This window comes from Triturus cristatus, chromosome 5_1 (genome assembly GCF_964204655.1).
Source record: "Triturus cristatus chromosome 5_1, aTriCri1.1, whole genome shotgun sequence".
Classification (NCBI taxonomy): Eukaryota; Metazoa; Chordata; class Amphibia; order Caudata; family Salamandridae; genus Triturus; species Triturus cristatus.
This window is the reverse complement of record NC_140587.1, coordinates 224,348,790-224,365,801: the sequence shown is the minus strand read 5'-3', so window position 1 is coordinate 224,365,801 and position 17,012 is coordinate 224,348,790. Positions and strand designations below refer to the sequence as shown.

Genomic DNA, 17,012 nt, shown 5'->3' with positions numbered 1-17,012 from the left:
GACCCTGTGCCTCATGGGAACAGTCCAGCCCGAACTGCCAAGCCATGCCTTCCCTGGACCGGAAACAAGCTTCCTAGGACCGGTTTCTGGCATTTCAGCCGTCTTCAGCCAGGCTTGCTTGAATCCAGTGGCAAAGTGAGCAAGGGACTCACTTCTGAGCATACCCTGCCAACTTATGGCGTACAAAGCGATAAAAAAAGGGGGTGGTGCTGGACGGAGCATCAGAACCAATCAAACACTCACACCCAGTCAACAGATCTGGGTTTGATCCATCACCGTTCTTTAGCCCACTCTGCCACCCCAGTTCAGACATGGCCATATGCAAATCAGTCTGACCCTGTGCCACATGGGAACAGTCCAGCCCGAACTGCCAAGCCATGCCTTCCCTGGACCGGAAACAAGCTTCCTAGGACCGGTTTCTGGCATTTCAGCCGTCTTCAGCCAGGCTTGCTTGAATCCAGTGGCAAAGTGAGCAAGGGACTCACGTCTGAGCATACCCTGCCAACTTATGGCGTACAAAGCGATACAAAAGGGGGTGGTGCTGGACGGAGCATCAGAACCAATCAAACACTCACACCCAGTCAACAGATCTGGGTTTGATCCATCACCGTTCTTTAGCCCACTCTGCCACCCCAGTTCAGACATGGCCATATGCAAATCAGTCTGACCCTGTGCCTCATGGGAACAGTCCAGCCCGAACTGCCAAGCCATGCCTTCCCTGGACCGGAAACAAGCTTCCTAGGACCGGTTTCTGGCATTTCAGCCGTCTTCAGCCAGGCTTGCTTGAATCCAGTGGCAAAGTGAGCAAGGGACTCACGTCTGAGCATACCCTGCCAACTTATGGCGTACAAAGCGATACAAAAGGGGGTGGTGCTGGACGGAGCATCAGAACCAATCAAACACTCACACCCAGTCAACAGATCTGGGTTTGATCCATCACTGTTCTTTAGCCCACTCTGCCACCCCAGTTCAGACATGGCCATATGCAAATCAGTCTGACCCTGTGCCTCATGGGAACAGTCCAGCCCAAACTGCCAAGCCATGCCTTCCCTGGACCGGAAACAAGCTTCCTAGGACCGGTTTCTGGCATTTCAGCCGTCTTCAGCCAGGCTTGCTTGAATCCAGTGGCAAGTGAGCAAGGGACTCACGTCTGAGCATACCCTGCCTCTTCTGACTCTGAACCTTTATTTGGTTCATTTCAGATTGACACCTTCTCCTTAGAATTTCCCCTTGCCATCTTTACATACTCTATTTAGCTTAAGGATGTTCCCTTATGAAACTGATATTTTCTCTGCTCCGCATCTTGTATCTTGCAATGATTTACGTTGCCATCTATCTCTTTATGTGCTGTTGGATTGATTAATTATATTGAATGTCATGCTTACATGACAAATCTTTGACTCCATGAATAAAGCCTGTATGTAACTTTGACTAATTTGCTAATAAATCTTCATGGTTTGGAAACCATCCTCTCTGTTGTTCTTGTGGAACAAAACTGGTTTCCTTGTAATATGACTTGATGTACTGATGTTAGCTCCCAATGTAAATATTCAGCTGATGTCTAAAGGTCCATACGATCAGTGGCGCAATCTGTTTGATGATTATGCGAGAGCTGGGAGGTTTAGAAAATTGCAGTGCACCATAAGTTTCTGTTAAACGTCAAAAACAGGGTTGATTTCGGTCCACTGCATTACAAATGCATTATAATCGATAGCAATCTTAATACAACTTTAAATATGGTAGATAGGACCATTGTGGATCTGCCACATTTTGATGGATTACCCTGTTCACCAAACTCTAAATAAGTCCCTTAGACTCATGATAGACCTAGTCGGGATCGAAGCATTGGCTCTTTTAAGCATATACATGGATTTCCATATTTGAAATCCGACCCATTTCCAACTCTGAACTTCATTGCAAGCCATAACACCCAAAAAACCATTGAAGACCACATCAGTTACTTACCACTTCATTTGCTAGGCTATCCTTTTGGCACAGCAAATGTAATGCTTAGAATTCAATGAAAGCAAAAGGAACAAACGATGAACGCAATGCTGAGAAATGCAAACATTCACTCCCAGTCACAATGATCTGGGTTCAATCAATGATGGTCTGAACACCATATTAGTACAAGACACTATGTATATTACTCTGCATGACGAGATAGAAAATAAAATAGTGTTCTTTGTGCATATGTTGTTTTGTTGCCTGTTCCAAGGCGTGGTGTGATGAAAGTACACCATTCTGACATTTGACAGCTTAGAAGTACAGAGCATAAAAAGCAAAATTAAAACCGAAAGTAAAACTTTCTCCTACCTTATCCCCACGGACACCTTTCATACCAGTCTCTCCTTGTAAACCCTAAGGACAAGGAAAAAAGGTAAGTCTTTGTGGTATATGGGTTAGTATTGCAGGGCAAATGTTTTCCATATCACGGGTGAGGGTGTAACTCAAGATCTTCACAAATGTAAAGGAGGGTACAGTACATGACACACTGAAACAGTTAAATGAGCCTCTTGGGGTTTTACTCAATGTATTCCAAGTACAACACGTTCACCATGAGGGGGACTTCTTGCTAGGAAAAGGTCTGCATTTGTGTGTTCAAAAGCATGCTATGAATGCGTCTTTGAATAGGTTTTATGTCAGAAATTCAAACAATATTACAAGACTTTGGTAGCAATAATATCAACTACCAAAATATTGTAGAGATAAAAATATACAGATAAGTATAAATCTACTACCCTTGACTTCAGATCTACATTCCCTGAAAAGCTGGTCCTCATGCCAGCTCCCCCTGCAACAGTTCTCCTGTCCAACTTGCCAACAGTCTGCTACGCTCTGCTGGCTGTCTACCTCCTGCCCTCTGGTTTGCCCTCTTCTGCTCTGTTTTTGCCTTTTCTGCAAATTTTTTCTGCCCTGCATTTTGCCTTTTCTGCTAGTTTTTCTGCCTTCTGTTTTGCCCTCTTCTACTCTGTTTTGCCTTTTCTGCTCGTTTTTCTGCCCTCTGTTTAGCCTTTTTTCTCCTCGTTTTTCTGTCCTCTGTTTAGCCCTTTCTGCTCATTTCTCTGTCCTCTGTTTTGCCCTCTTCTGCTCTATTTTGCCTTTTCTGCTCATTTGTCCGCCCTCTATTTTCCTTTCTGTTCATTTTCTGCTCTCTGAGTCATTTTTTCGGCTTGTTTCTTCCCTCTTTCTACCGTTTTCTCAAGACCTGGCTTTTCGATGTAGACCTCGCACTCCAGCACCCAGCTACCCCCAGGGATGACAGTGCCACACTCTACAAATACTGATTGATTTATATGTCTCACCAAGCTTCACATATGTGGAGTTAAGTATAGTAAACCTTAGCTTGCCTAGATAGACTTACCTTGTTGATATTATTTTCATCTACATTTAGCTTATTGATAATATATTTGTAGAACAATATTTAAAACTCGATATTCTGGTACAGACACTATGAATGTTTTTCTGTGCACCTCTTTCATCATATGTCCAAGACTTTATAGCTAAGGTTATTCCAAACTTAGCTATTATATGTGGCCTAAATACCGCCTTTCAACAGACATCAGGATATCATAACACACCTTACTGTTCTCTTTAAAATATATCATAAGGTTGATATTGGCAAATAGCTGTTAAAATATGACCACACTCGTCATCGATGCTTGGATTTTCAAAACTATGTGTTTGCATCTTTTAAAGAACAAATTTTATGGCCCCATAAAATTCACTTAATCAGGCCTTGCTATTACCAGAATTTTTCAGACAGCTTGTCTCATTTAATTACAATTATGAAAAGGGTGGCTGTGTTCTTGAAGCATTTCCTCTATAATTTTACATCCAACGATTTAGGATACATTTTCCTCATTATCACCGATCAGGTTTTATCATTGATTCTGAGATTCATCTATAATGATAGCAATGGACATTAACATAATTTCTGTGCCAATTAGGGGTGGGACTAGACCTTTTTTCATCTTCAGGTGCCACACTATTCCCTCCATTTCCACTGGTTTTGCATCCACCTGCACCAAAGTTTAAAATAAAGGAAGTGCAGGCAGAAGGCCAATTGACAAGAATTCCTCATTCTGTGCAGTAAGGAATGCACGAAAGAAGGAATTCTTGTTCTATCCAGCAGGGTCATGTTATGAACCCCAATTTACACCAATCTAGACCTAGGTAGCTACACAACCTTTTACCTACATTCGTCGTACCTAGCTCTGCATAACGGTTCTAGCACTGACCTTTTACCTAGTTATGTGCTGAATAAATGTCGTTCAGTTTGCTGCAAAACGGGCCTCATTTATTATGCATGAGAATTCCTAGTATCATATCTTAATCCCCTGCCCAGGACGTACACAGCAGGATTACCATATTCTGTATAATAACTCTGCACAAAAGTCACTGCTATCATCATCCTTGGACAATAGGTCCATTACACATAATGGTAAACCATTATGTATTTAGGTTGAACCCCTGAGGGTACCTTTTGGGTATAAAAGAACCACATCTTCACTGGGGAACCAGAGGAGAAGCTTCCATGCTGACACATGACACTGAGATTCCTGCACGCAGTGGTCTGAAATCCCTTGCGGGGTGTCTAACTCAAGACCGAAACAGGGTCCTTCCTTCTCTCCCATCAGGTAATGAGGTTGGCTCTTTCCTAGGGGATTCTTTGCTTTACACCCACATACATTCTAGGTACACTTAGGTACACTTAGGTAGGGTTTGCATCTTAGGAGTGCGCTTGATTACTGCCATGTATCTATATGCCTGCATATCTTCACTGTTTTAGCACCATGGTAGAATTCTACCTTTTATTTACTTTGTTGGTGCTTGTTATCTTATACAGCTGTTTCTGTCAAATGATTGTCGCAGCAAACATGTTTTATACCAGAATGGTGCTGGTTCAATAAATGTCTATTGAAAACGTCCCCATCGTTTATTCTGTGTATCTCTCTGAGGCTAAGTGAGAACCTTTGACTGGCGAAAAGTGCTGAACTGTTTCCACGATCCCTTAAGGATCAAGGGTTGTCATGTTCGATAGTTGCCAGAAGCTATTCACTCCTTGTTAAGGTTAGTGGCACTGTGAGCTAGCTGGTCTACAGGCTAACACATCCTTCGGGGGTGTCTGGAATCAGTCTAGACACCAAATCCCTTAGTTGATGAATGTAAATGCGCAGATCCTATATAGATTTGTAGGAACTACACGACAGTCAGAAGCTGGACAATGTAATAATCTCTACGGTAACTGTAATAAAATAATTACCTCCTAGCTGCTGACAGTGCATCAAAACAAGTGGCCCAGCAGGGAACTGGGCTGGATTGGGCATACCGGGCATCGGGCATTTCCCCAGAGGGCTGGAAGGATGGGGCCGGTTTTGTTTCTGGGAGCCGGTTTTGCAGCAGTGCTGCAATATCGGTCCCCAGTAACAAAAGCAGGAAGCAAGCATTCCCAGTCTCCCAAGGACAGGCAGTGCTTCCACAGGGGCTGGTCTGAGAAAACTGCCAGGACTGCTTTGGGTTCCCTGCCCAGCCCTGGCAGGGGAACCTGTGCTTGGTGCCCATCTTGTAGATTGTCAAGCAAACCATGCAGGTTGGAGCTGCACACAGTATGTCATGCTGGGGAATTTCCTTTCAAAGGCACTGTCAAGGGTCGAGGCAATGCCTTTACCTTAATACAATTATTATTAAGGTAAAGACATTGACTGGCCCCTCACAGTGCTCTGAAAAGGAACTGGGCTTTTTCTGTTTTTTCGTCCTGCAGAGCAGTGGTGCAAACCTGATTCCACACTTAAAAGCAGGAGAAAACAAGTGCATTCGCCTAAATATTTCACCCACCCCTAGTGCAGAGTCAGTTTGATCAGTTTTCCTTTACATGCATTGATGGAGCAGGTAAAACACAATTTTGTATACCTTCTCTATTTTGCATGAAAATACTAATGACGTAATCAATTTATATATTAATTTGAATTAACTGTGTGCTGTAATTTATTAATCAACAAAGTGCATTTTTGATAAACACAAATTACACGCGGGACTAATTGCTATCTGCATGGCAGAATAACTTAATGACTAAATGTGGTATGCCTATTAACAATAGGAGGTGTGGTAATAGAAAAATTGCATGACTTATGTTGCTTTGGTGACGTTTGCGTTCCTGTTGGGACCGAATGGTGAGTATTATTGCTTTAAATGTCGCTATAAGCTAGGAAAATACTAATATATAATGGGATTAGTGTGGGTTTAAACATTAGAATCTTCATTTTCATATATTAATTATGTTTTATGTTTGTTTCGCTTAAGTTGGCATTCGGGCCTACCAGGCCATGACATTCAAAATGGAGTTCGGAAGTGGCCACCGTCGTGTGAGCGCGATGTCTACTGCGCCGACTCGGATGGCTCCGAAGATCTCCAGGCATCCTCAATTCAGAGCACAGTGTTTCCTGGTCAAGGATAGGAACATGGAGGACTGCCAGATTTCAGTCAGTGTAAATTACCCGAAGAAACAATAGTCACCTATAATGAATTATGCAGAGGTAACAGAATTAGTGCAACGACCCCCGATAGCAAGAATAGGTAAATATAAATGTCATGCTAAATTGTGTTAATTAATTAAATTGGAACTTTGTTGACCAAAATGCTAAATTATGCAACTAAAAGCAATTAATTAGATAAACTAAATATTGATCAATAGAGAATGAGTTTGTGGTTCTTTAAATAGGGCATTGAATGAGAATCCCGAAGCTTTAATGTGTTTTAGCTGGTTCTAAATCACCATCAACCAGTCCAACTAATTGGTCCATTGACCAAGTGGTGGAGTGCCCTGATGTTAAGGTTAGGATTATATGGGTATTGATGTATATATGTAAAATATTGTAACATATTTCCTTCCCTATAGGTAATAAGGTACCCCCCCACATGTCCAGCGGATACATTTTCCTCCTGTGTGCAGATTCGGAGTGAGACGTGCGAGTGTTGGTGTTATGGGCCCCACCAATGAATGTGTGTGTGAATGAGTAAGTGCGGTGAAGGATCTGTGATGCAGGGAGGATCTGTAAACTTCGCCCCTTTCAGCTGGATCAGTATGATTCAAGTTTTTAAGCTGTGTTTGTATTTCATAGCGTGCAGTCTCTTGTGTGGAAGATGCCCCCAGTCCATTTAATATATTTATGCGGGCCACAAAATAAATCATCTGGCCAGGCAGTTGAAAACAAAAAACTAAATAAAAAGAAAACAAAAATAATAATGCTGCATATGTAGTTTACAATATTCCAGACCTTGGTATAAGGTACTCAACAAAAACATAAAAAGGACCATTTCCCTTTTATTGTTAATTAGGCAATAAGTAATAGATGGAAACTGAGAACTGACGGGGAAATTAAAGGGGCAAAATTCTGAAACTGAAAGGTTTATGAACTACTGAAGTTAGCAGGAAAGGGGGCATCTAAAATGAAAATTGATGACATAAAAAGCAAGACAGTGAGTGATGAAAGGAGAAAGAGGACAGTGAGCTTTCCATGGAAAGTTGGAAGTTGAGTCAGTTTGTGAGTGTTGAGTCAGTTAATGAGTGTTGAGTCAGTCCATAAGTGTTAGATCCATTCATTAGCGCTACTGGTTTGCTTCAATTTAATTGGTCCATTAAAATCCTCATATTTGAAGACTGGACCAGCTTAGACTGCTCATGAAGGATTTACTTGCAAGAAAAACAAAGAAATGAGCTGTGTGGTGACTTACTGGTGCTCCAAGATGACCTGGTGGTCCTCGCGGCCCTTGAGGTCCCACAACACCCTATAGAGAAACATACAAACAACATTGTTGAAAAAAATTACAAACTTTTAGCAGAATAAAAAAAGGTAAGCCATACAAATATGGTTAACATTCTGTTGTTCTTAAAATTAGGACATTACATTATTTTGAAACTTTTTCAAAATGACACTGGATGTCGAATGAACGACGGTTTTGATTGCTGGGTTAAATTATAAAAATTGTTCTCACTCCGATACATTGTTTAGACTGATTATCCATTGAAGTGAAGTTAAAATAACAACCTTATCACACTGATAGGAAGTCCTGGAGAATGGTTCATCACCATGTTCATTTCATGTCTGTCTTCATATAAGTATTTTTGCAACCATTGAAGGTGTTGGAAAAAGGCCCTCCCTGAAGGGCCACCCCAAACTTTTTGCTAACCTACTCCTCTTTTTGCTGGATTCTTTTTGTTGTCCTTAGGACTCTGAGCACTTTACCACTGATGGCCAGTTTTAAAGTGCATGTGCTTCTCGCCTAAACATGATAACATTGGTGTTTACACAATTGGCATATTTAATATAATTGTAAATTACTTGTAAAGTGGTATACCATATACCCAGGCCCTGTAGATTAAATGCTACTATTGGGCCTGCAGTACTGATTTTGCCACCCACATAAGTAGCCCTTGGCTCAGGCCTGCCACGTCAGAGCCTGTGTGTGCAGTTTTATTGCCACGGTGACTTTGCATTTAAAACCCTTTGCCAAGGCTTAAACTCCCCTTTTATTACACTTATGTCTCGTCTAAGGTAAGCCCTAGGTAGCCCAAAGAGCAGGGTGCTGTGTAAATAAAATGTAGGATATGTACTATTAAGTTTTGCATGTTCTGGTAGTTATAAACAGATGAATTCGTTTTTTTACTACTGTGAGGCCTACTCTTCTTATAGGTGAACATTGGGAAGTCCTCAAAACCCTTTTAAGTGGTAATTGATGATTAAAAAGGAGTATCTGTGTCATATTTTATATCTTTGAAATTGTAATGATAAATCCTCTCTACTGGTAAAGTTGGATTTAACAATACTATTTTAGAAATGCCAGTTTTAGAATGTCCACTTTTTAAAACTGGCATTTAGAAAGTCCTCTTAGCTTTGTGTGCCTACAGCCTATCTCCATATATGTCTGGGATGGGTGACAGCTACACTTTGTGCATTCCCTCTAGACAGACACAAACACAGGAAGGTTAGGTGTGTATGAGTACCCATCTGCATTCTGATGGCTCTTCTTGAGCAGGAAGGGAGGGAGGAGGTGACTCACCTGAATAGGTAGTGCCCTGTTCCCACACAAAAGGCTGGAAACCCCCTACTGAGTCTGGAGCCAGGGCTGGTGAGAAAGGACCTCTGTGTACTTCAAAGTCACTCCCACTTCAAAGGCACAACTATCTCTGACCCCCTCCAAACCAGACACTGCGGGACCTGTGAAGAACTCTGCCAGTAGGAAGGACTGCTATGGTGCTACAAGGACTACCACTCTGCTGGACAGCTGGTCTGGAATAACTGCTTTTCTTCTCCTCTGTGCTGCCCTGTTGCCTGCTGCCCTCTGCCCTTCAGAGGAAAGGACGTGACGCAGCTCACTTGAACCAGACTGACTCCAAGGGCATGCAGGCTTTCCCCCTATTCTGAAGTCTCAGGGACATCAAAGAATTCCTACAACCCTGCAGTAGCATCTGTACTCTGCCATCTGTGAGTCCTGCCCTGCCAGGTTGTGCCAACCCAGTCCTGGGCCCTTGAAAGGGAGGTTTTCAGTGCTGTAACTTTCAATGCTGACTCATTGCCCCCATTGCACCTATCGTAACCGGCGGATTCAACCCGACAATGATGCATCACCCATCTTCAGTGCTGCTCGACGATGAGGCTTTCCCCAAGTGCATAGCTTGGTGACGACCAATCACCTAAGAATCCCTTGAATCGACGACACCCCTCCTCCCTGTTTCTATCTTCTTGCCCTCAACATCGAAACAGCCCCCTCCAAAGGTACTGTGTTCAGCGGACCAAGGCTTGTCCCCTTATCCGACCAGCACTCCATCGCGGTCTGTCCGAACTTCTGGATTTACCCTGGTCAAGTGCGACCAGATATCCCAGGTTGGCGCTTTAAGACTGATAGCACTATATTTTCAAATATTCTTTTAAAATTCATAACTCCACTTCTAATTATTGGATTTTCGTCATTTTGGTCTTGATTTACTCATTAAATCACTGTCTATTCTGTTTTTCTTATGTGGAGTCTTTTTGTGGTGTCTTCATTTTGTTAGTGTGTGTGTTATGCACAAATACTTTACAGTTTGCCTTTTTAGATAAGCCTGACTGCTCTGTGTCAAGCTACCAGAGCGTGAGCACAGGCTATCTTTAAGCGTGTATCTAGTTTTCCCTGACTAGAGTGGTGGTTTCTACTTGGACAAGGTGCATATCTCTGCCAACTACAGACCCAATTTCTAACAGATGGGTACTGGAAAACGTTGCATGTCAAGTCCTAGGTTTTAACATATTTACATTCTGAAGACTGTCATAAAAAATGGTTGTAAGATGCACAAACAGGTAAAAACCTTAGTTAGCATATGTTGCATACCTTGGTATTATACAAGAGAGAGCACAAACCCATCTGCAATACTGAAAGAGTTGGACTGTTTCCCTAATGGGAAATGGAGGGGCTTTTATGTGTATCTCTTCGACCGAACATGGGGCACCTCACTTGTGGCCTCCTAGATCCGACAGAAATATTGTCTGATATAAATATTGCTTCCCAAATATTGTTACAAAAGTTTCAGTCCACTGGGTGCAGATTTTCTATTATCACCTTCAACAGTGCATTGTTATTGTAGAGGATATTTTGGACATTATGACAGGAATAATTCTGACAACAGCATTATGGCACAACATCGAAAAGGCAGCAGAGTTCTTGTTTAACTAGATACTAGGGTCCTGATTCACAAAGGTGAACTTACACTTTTGTGTAGATGTACTACTTTATGGTATTCACACAGGTAAACTTAGACCAAAAGTCTAACTTTACTACTTTCCAGTATTCACAAAGGTAAACTTAGACCAATAGTCTAACTTTACTAGTAGTAGCTTACCTTTGTGAATGTCAAAAACTTGTAAAGTTAGACTTTTGGTCTACGTTTACGTTTGTGAATACTAAAAAGAAGTAAAGTTAGGCTTGTACCCTCAACTGCATCCATCAGCTGCCTCCTGACTCACACATATCCACCTGGTGAAAAGCCGACTGGCAGCTGTTGCTTGATTTTTAGGTAGATAACAGACTGGAGCGAGAGCATGAAATGTATTGTGAGAAGGCAGCCGTGGTGCCACCTGAGTTCCTGCTGGATCAGAGGCTAGGAGGATACCACTGACTGCCAGCTTTGGTCAAGATACCAACTAGACTACCAATGTGGTGGATGACTTTGATTTAGCTCCATTTGAAGGGCAACCAAACACTGAGCCAAAAGGAATCCATGAGTGGGCAAGAAAGTAAAGATAATCATACTGTACAAAGACACAAAGGCAATCCTATGACTGTGCACTGCATTTCTGTACTCCAATTGTCTTGCTCACAGCAACTGTGGTTGGTATTTCTGGGGTGCTTTGTGGTTTTCTAAACTAGTTTTATAACCTGAAGCTGTAAATTGTAAACTTGAAGTGGCACAGTGTCTAGCACCTGGCTCCTGCGGTGGATTTAACAGAACATAAGACCTAAGACCCCAGCGCTTCTCCCTTCACAGTGTTCTGTGCAGGATTTTGTGGGTAGAAGTGCTCTTCCTGGGTATTACTTGGAGTCAACAGTACACACCATGAGATCAACAAGATTAAGAGCTCAAAACTTTGCCAAAGCAGGACCTGCAGAAGACAGAGGCCCACCATAGATAACACCACACAAAGATGAACTGGTGGATCTTGCGTCACAAACTGAAGGGGAAATTCCCTTAGGAACTAATATTAACATGGATCCATCACCATCTACAGTGGAAGCAGCACATTATGCTTCACATTTGTCTTCTTCTGCAACTATAAACGTAGATTTAAAATCTAAACAATAATGTTCAAACTAAATAAATGCCAACTTTGGAAGTGGACAACAGTCTGGTGAAACTCAATCTGATTCCGCCAGAACTGAACCAGTAAAAGGCAAAACTGGAAGCCTGGCAAAGCAGATCATTTTACACTTCAATTCATTACAACAGACAGATGATGGGGATCTTGCTTTCCCACTCTTACAGAGGCTTCTGAAAGCCTCTGTTAGAGTGAGACATTTGACTTACAATTCACAGAAGGGCAAGTGATTGAAGGATTGAAGTAATATAGAGTCTAAGACCATTCAAAGCACCAAGCCCAGACAAAAGCCCCTCAGTTGCCTTTGAGCCAATACATTACTCCGGGCTCCCATTTTAAAAAACAGTCTTTAATACAGTTTAGAAAAATTGAGAGAAGAGAAATTCTACTCTCCTACCATAAAAAAGTCTCTTGTGAGCACCCTAGGAAATGTTGTCAGATTACTTTTTTGGAAGGGAGCAGCGAACAATTATGGTAAACATCTACTTAGACATATTCAGGCATGGGCGGTGAGCTACCTGATTTTATCGAACCTCCAAGCAGGGATTTAGGAAAGGTGTAGTGACTGTCGACCAAGAAATAAAACCATTTCACATGCATCAAGTGTGTGAAGCTGAAAAAAAGCCACCCTGCTTATATTATTCATGGATTTTAAAAAAACACATTTGACTTAGTTGGCAGAACCATCCTCTGATCTTCCCTGAGAGACCAAGGATTACCAGAAAACCTTTAGACTGCTTTACATCAACTTCAGCATAAGAATAGAGCCAGGTTCAGGAACGAGCAAAAGGGGTAATGTACATGACTTACAGATCCAAATTGGAGCCAGGAAAGTCAGTCTACTAGGTGCCATCTGTATTTAACCCACAACATTTTTATCAATCATGATGCCTGCCTCATGCAGACTGGTTTCCTCAGACACCAGATCACAATGGTCATCCCCCACCACAACACAACCCAACTACACCCAATCTTAGCATGACTTAGGCAAGACTTTACCTACAAGTTTCAGACCCCATTCTTCCACTGCTCGCCTGATCATTCTTACTTGCATTTACCTATTAGTAGGGGTGGGCGGAATTTGCGAAATTCACTTTCGCAAATTATCGCGAAGATGCTGAAGTTTTTTTCCCGCCCGATCGCGGTATTTTCTGCGTGGACGCGGCTCGCCAACTTACCCATGCATTTGCTCGCGGGTGCAGCCATCTTGTTTTCACTTGTCTCGCGGTGCATGATCGCGAGAAGAAAGACGTGATCACGCGACACATGACGTTACTGCGGGCACGAACTGTCGCGAGACAGCGCAAACCGCTACCAACAATCCAACATCTCTTGGAGAACGCGACCGGATCAGGAAAACTTGTCGGCGAACGCGGGGATTCAGATAAGGCAATCGCGTGCACGCGAGAATGTATTATTTTACAGCGTGAGCAAGAAACAAATTATCGCTAAGCTGCGGAATGCGGAAATTTTGACATTTTCGCGCTTTCCGCGGAACGCGAAAATGCCAAATTATCGCAATTTCCGCGAACGGAGCGGAATTTTGGCCCAGGCCTACCTATTAGTACTTCTCATGATGGGATCTTGCCACCGGCACTCAAACAGTTGGAACATTTTTTAAGACTAGCACTCTAGTAATATACCACCACATGCTACAAGTAATATGTGACCCTCCTGGCATGACTCTTCCACCATATGTCCTACTCTAACTTAACCCTTTCTGATTTCTTCAAATTTACTTCCTCTATTTCATCAGGTCTTCCCTTGACAGAATTTCAATTCAATTAGGATAAATCTCCCTTGAATTTAAGCTTAGGACTATTAACCTATACTTGTACCTTTTGTTGATTCATGGCCCTCTCTGAAGGGTCACTCCAAACCTTTTACTTTCCTCCTCTTTTTCTGACCTTCCTTTTGTTGGTCATGGGACCCTGGGCACTTAACTACTGCCGACCAGTGCTAAAGTGCATGTGCTTCTCTCCTAAGTATGGTGACACTGGGTTATACATGATTAGCATATTTAGTTTATTAGTAAGTCCCTTGTACAGTGGTATACCATGTAACCCGAGCCTGTAAATTAAATGCTACTAGTGGTCCTGCAGCACTGATTGTGCCTCCCACAACAGTAGCCTTTTAAACCTGTCTCAGGCCTGCCATTGCAAGGCCTCTGTGTGCAGTTTACTGCCGCTTCAACTTGGCATCTAAATCCCTTTGCCAAACCTTAAAGTCCCCTTTTATTACACATATGTCACCCCTAAGGTAGGCACTATTTGGCCCAAAGGGCTGTGTGCTGTACAAGCAAAAGATAGGAGATGTACTTGTAAGTTGCACAAGTCCTGGCAGTGACAAACAGTTAAATTTGTGTTTCACGATTGTGAGACCTACTCCTCTCATGGGCTAGCATTGGGAAACACTTTTAAACTATAATCCTGATTAGAAAGGAGTAGAATATTACATATCTTTGGAATGGTAATGATAAATCCTCTTTACTGGTAAAGTTGGATTTAAAATTACTGTTTTAGAAATGGCACTTTTAGAAAGTGGAGATGTCTCTGTACTTACTGACTTACTGCTCTGTGTGCCTTGCAGCCCGTATCCAATAAACATCTGGGGGTGGGAGGCGGTGACAATTGCACCTTGTGCATTCCCTTGAGACACCCACAAACACAGGAATGGCCGGTGTGAGAGAGAACTCATCTGCATTCATGTACATTCTGATATCTCTTCCTGGGCAGGAAGAGGAAGGGGGAGATGACATTTACACCTGAAAAGCAGATAGCCTGCCAGACAGGGTTGGGATGAAAGGGGACCTGTGCACTTCAAAATCCTGTTTTGAAGTCATCCCCACTTCAAAGGCACAACTGGGTATTAAGTATGGGGCTTCTGATCCTACCAGGAGGAGACTCTACTGGACTTGCAACTAAGCTCTGCCAGAAGAACTGCTGTGCTTCTTAAAGGACTAAACTGGACTGCGGATCTGGAAGGCCCGTTTTCTATTTGTTGCCCTGCTACCTGTTTCTCTCTGACTCTGCTGGACTCTGCCTTCACTCCAAGTGATCTCCAAGGGCTTGTTGGCTTGCCTCCTGTTGCTGCTTGAGACTCAGCGATATCAAAGTCTCTCCCCTTCTCCTGTGCCTGGCTGACTGGAAGTGGCCCAGATACTTTTAACACGGATTTTGACGCATCTCCTTTCTGCAAGTAGCAGAACCGGTCCTTCGACCCGGTTGCTGGAGCAACATCGGTGCATCTCATCGGTACCTGTGCTTTGCCTCCTGAGACACATTATACAGCGTTTCACTGCCAATGCATCCCCTCGACTACGTGAAAAAACGAAACATAAGAAACTTGAGTTGAAGACGTCTTCAAAATAAAACGCAAAAAATAAGAAATTTCGTGTCCAACAGTTGAGGAGGAGACAGGAGTATCTGACGCAAATAAAAGCAGCTGTAATACTAATTTGAAGGAAGACTAAAAGGATTGTGCAGCCTGTCCAGTTTTTTCAGCCAACAGCACGCTGCATGCTGCTATTCTTGAGCCCACACCTATACTTTTAAAAGTGAAAATACAAGATCCAAAATGCAAGGTGTCCTTGACTAAAAGGCAGGACTGACTGGACGTGTCATGTGGCAAGGTAGCACTTGGGATGCCTAAGGGAGCCCAGGTCTCTTTCCATTCAAACTGAATATATTTATCGTAAATCAGCTGCATTAATTTATCTATTTTTTAACCAAAGGGATAAGCGTTTTGTTGAGAATTGATGAGCCTGGTTCCTCAGCTCTTTGCATGGGTTCCCTTTCAGTTTCCACTTGGCAGCTGTGCATTTGACCGGGAAATGTACAGCGAGGTCCAGCTTGGTGGCTCGTCGCTGTCTTCTCACTGCAAGTTCCCACGACTAAGCAAAGTACAATAAACACCATCCTTTCTGAATTCCCCTCAGCCCCCTCCTTCATCCCTCCCCGAAGCACAGCTGAGTGTTGATTGAGGGGCACTTCTGCAAGGAGCCCCTCTGCCAGCGATTGAGGTCAGCATGCCCGCCGCTTCCTTCTCAAACATCTCCACCCCCTGATGAGGCAGTGATTAATGCACACAGTCATACCTGCAGCAGCACCAGGGCTGACACTTAACAAATATTAGCCCCGAGCAGAGGCAATTAGGCAGCGGCCGCCCGGTGTCCAGCCCTGGAGGGCCTTGTCAGCTGCTGGAACTGAGAGCTGTGTTCCTGCCACAGGCAAACACTTCAGACAACTGGAGGTCAGGACCATAATGTTATTTTGCCTTCTTTCCAGCTGTCTGAGGCATATAACTTGTGATTGTTCTATAGAATTGACAGCCCTGCTGTGTTTCACTTCAGAGCTGCTGCTTGGGCACTAGTTTCAAAATACCAAATAATTCATAGTGTTGATGGCATGCACAGTTCTAATGGACAGGGCACTCTTGCTGCAGATATGTACAGGCATGTACAAGAACTTTAATCTGTGTTCTCACAGTATCCTGCATTGCTGAGTCAGAGACATCCCTATGGCGACAGCGCCTTGAGACCCTTACGGGTGATTTGTCGCGCTTTACTAGAACTCTGATTGATTGAATATTGATGTGCACGGCTCTAATTGAGAGGGAACAGCACTATCAATAGATTCTAAATCTGCTTATTTATAGCTATAACAGCAAAAAATGGCAAACAAAAGTTGTTTCCCACTTTGGCCACGTCATAAAAGAATGGCAGGCCAGTCTTACAGGGCTCTCAGTGAGCCTGCCAGCAGGGTGCTGGCTCTCTGCTCTGATGGAGAGCTGAGCACCTCTTCGCGAAGGGGAGCGGAGGGAAGGCCCAAAGAATGGTGAGGGTGAACGGCAGGAGGCGAGCTGTTGGCTTTTTTCTGATTTTACATTTGGGCTAGGGAGGGGTAGCCATGTAATGTATGATTTTCTCATTACTTGTCTGCCCCTCGGTAGCAGTTAAAAGCGGGGCCAGGCGATTTTGAGGGTTTGTACGCAACATAAAAAAGTAGATGGGCAAAAAGTGAATGGCTGGGATGTTTTTCACTTCAGGTTTCTGAATGACTTCACTCTTGTAGTTTAATATTCCTGTCATTCACTGTTATCCATCCATAATTCTGTATTTTAAATTACTTGGTAAAGCATGGCAATGTGAATGGTCTGGAATGT

At 43.1% G+C, this 17,012-nt stretch overlaps 1 protein-coding gene across 1 annotated transcript in view; it reads right to left on the bottom strand.

The window, feature by feature from the left end:
* Positions 1-17,012, bottom strand: part of COL22A1 (collagen type XXII alpha 1 chain) — a 1,010,593-nt gene that overhangs the window by 391,906 nt on the left and 601,675 nt on the right. Inside the window, exons 16-17 of the mRNA XM_085604869.1 lie at positions 7,735-7,788; positions 2,317-2,361 (exon numbers count right to left, since the gene is read on the bottom strand). Of these exons, the coding sequence (XP_085460995.1) occupies positions 2,317-2,361; positions 7,735-7,788 (99 nt within the window). The remainder of the gene's footprint in view (positions 1-2,316; positions 2,362-7,734; positions 7,789-17,012) is intronic.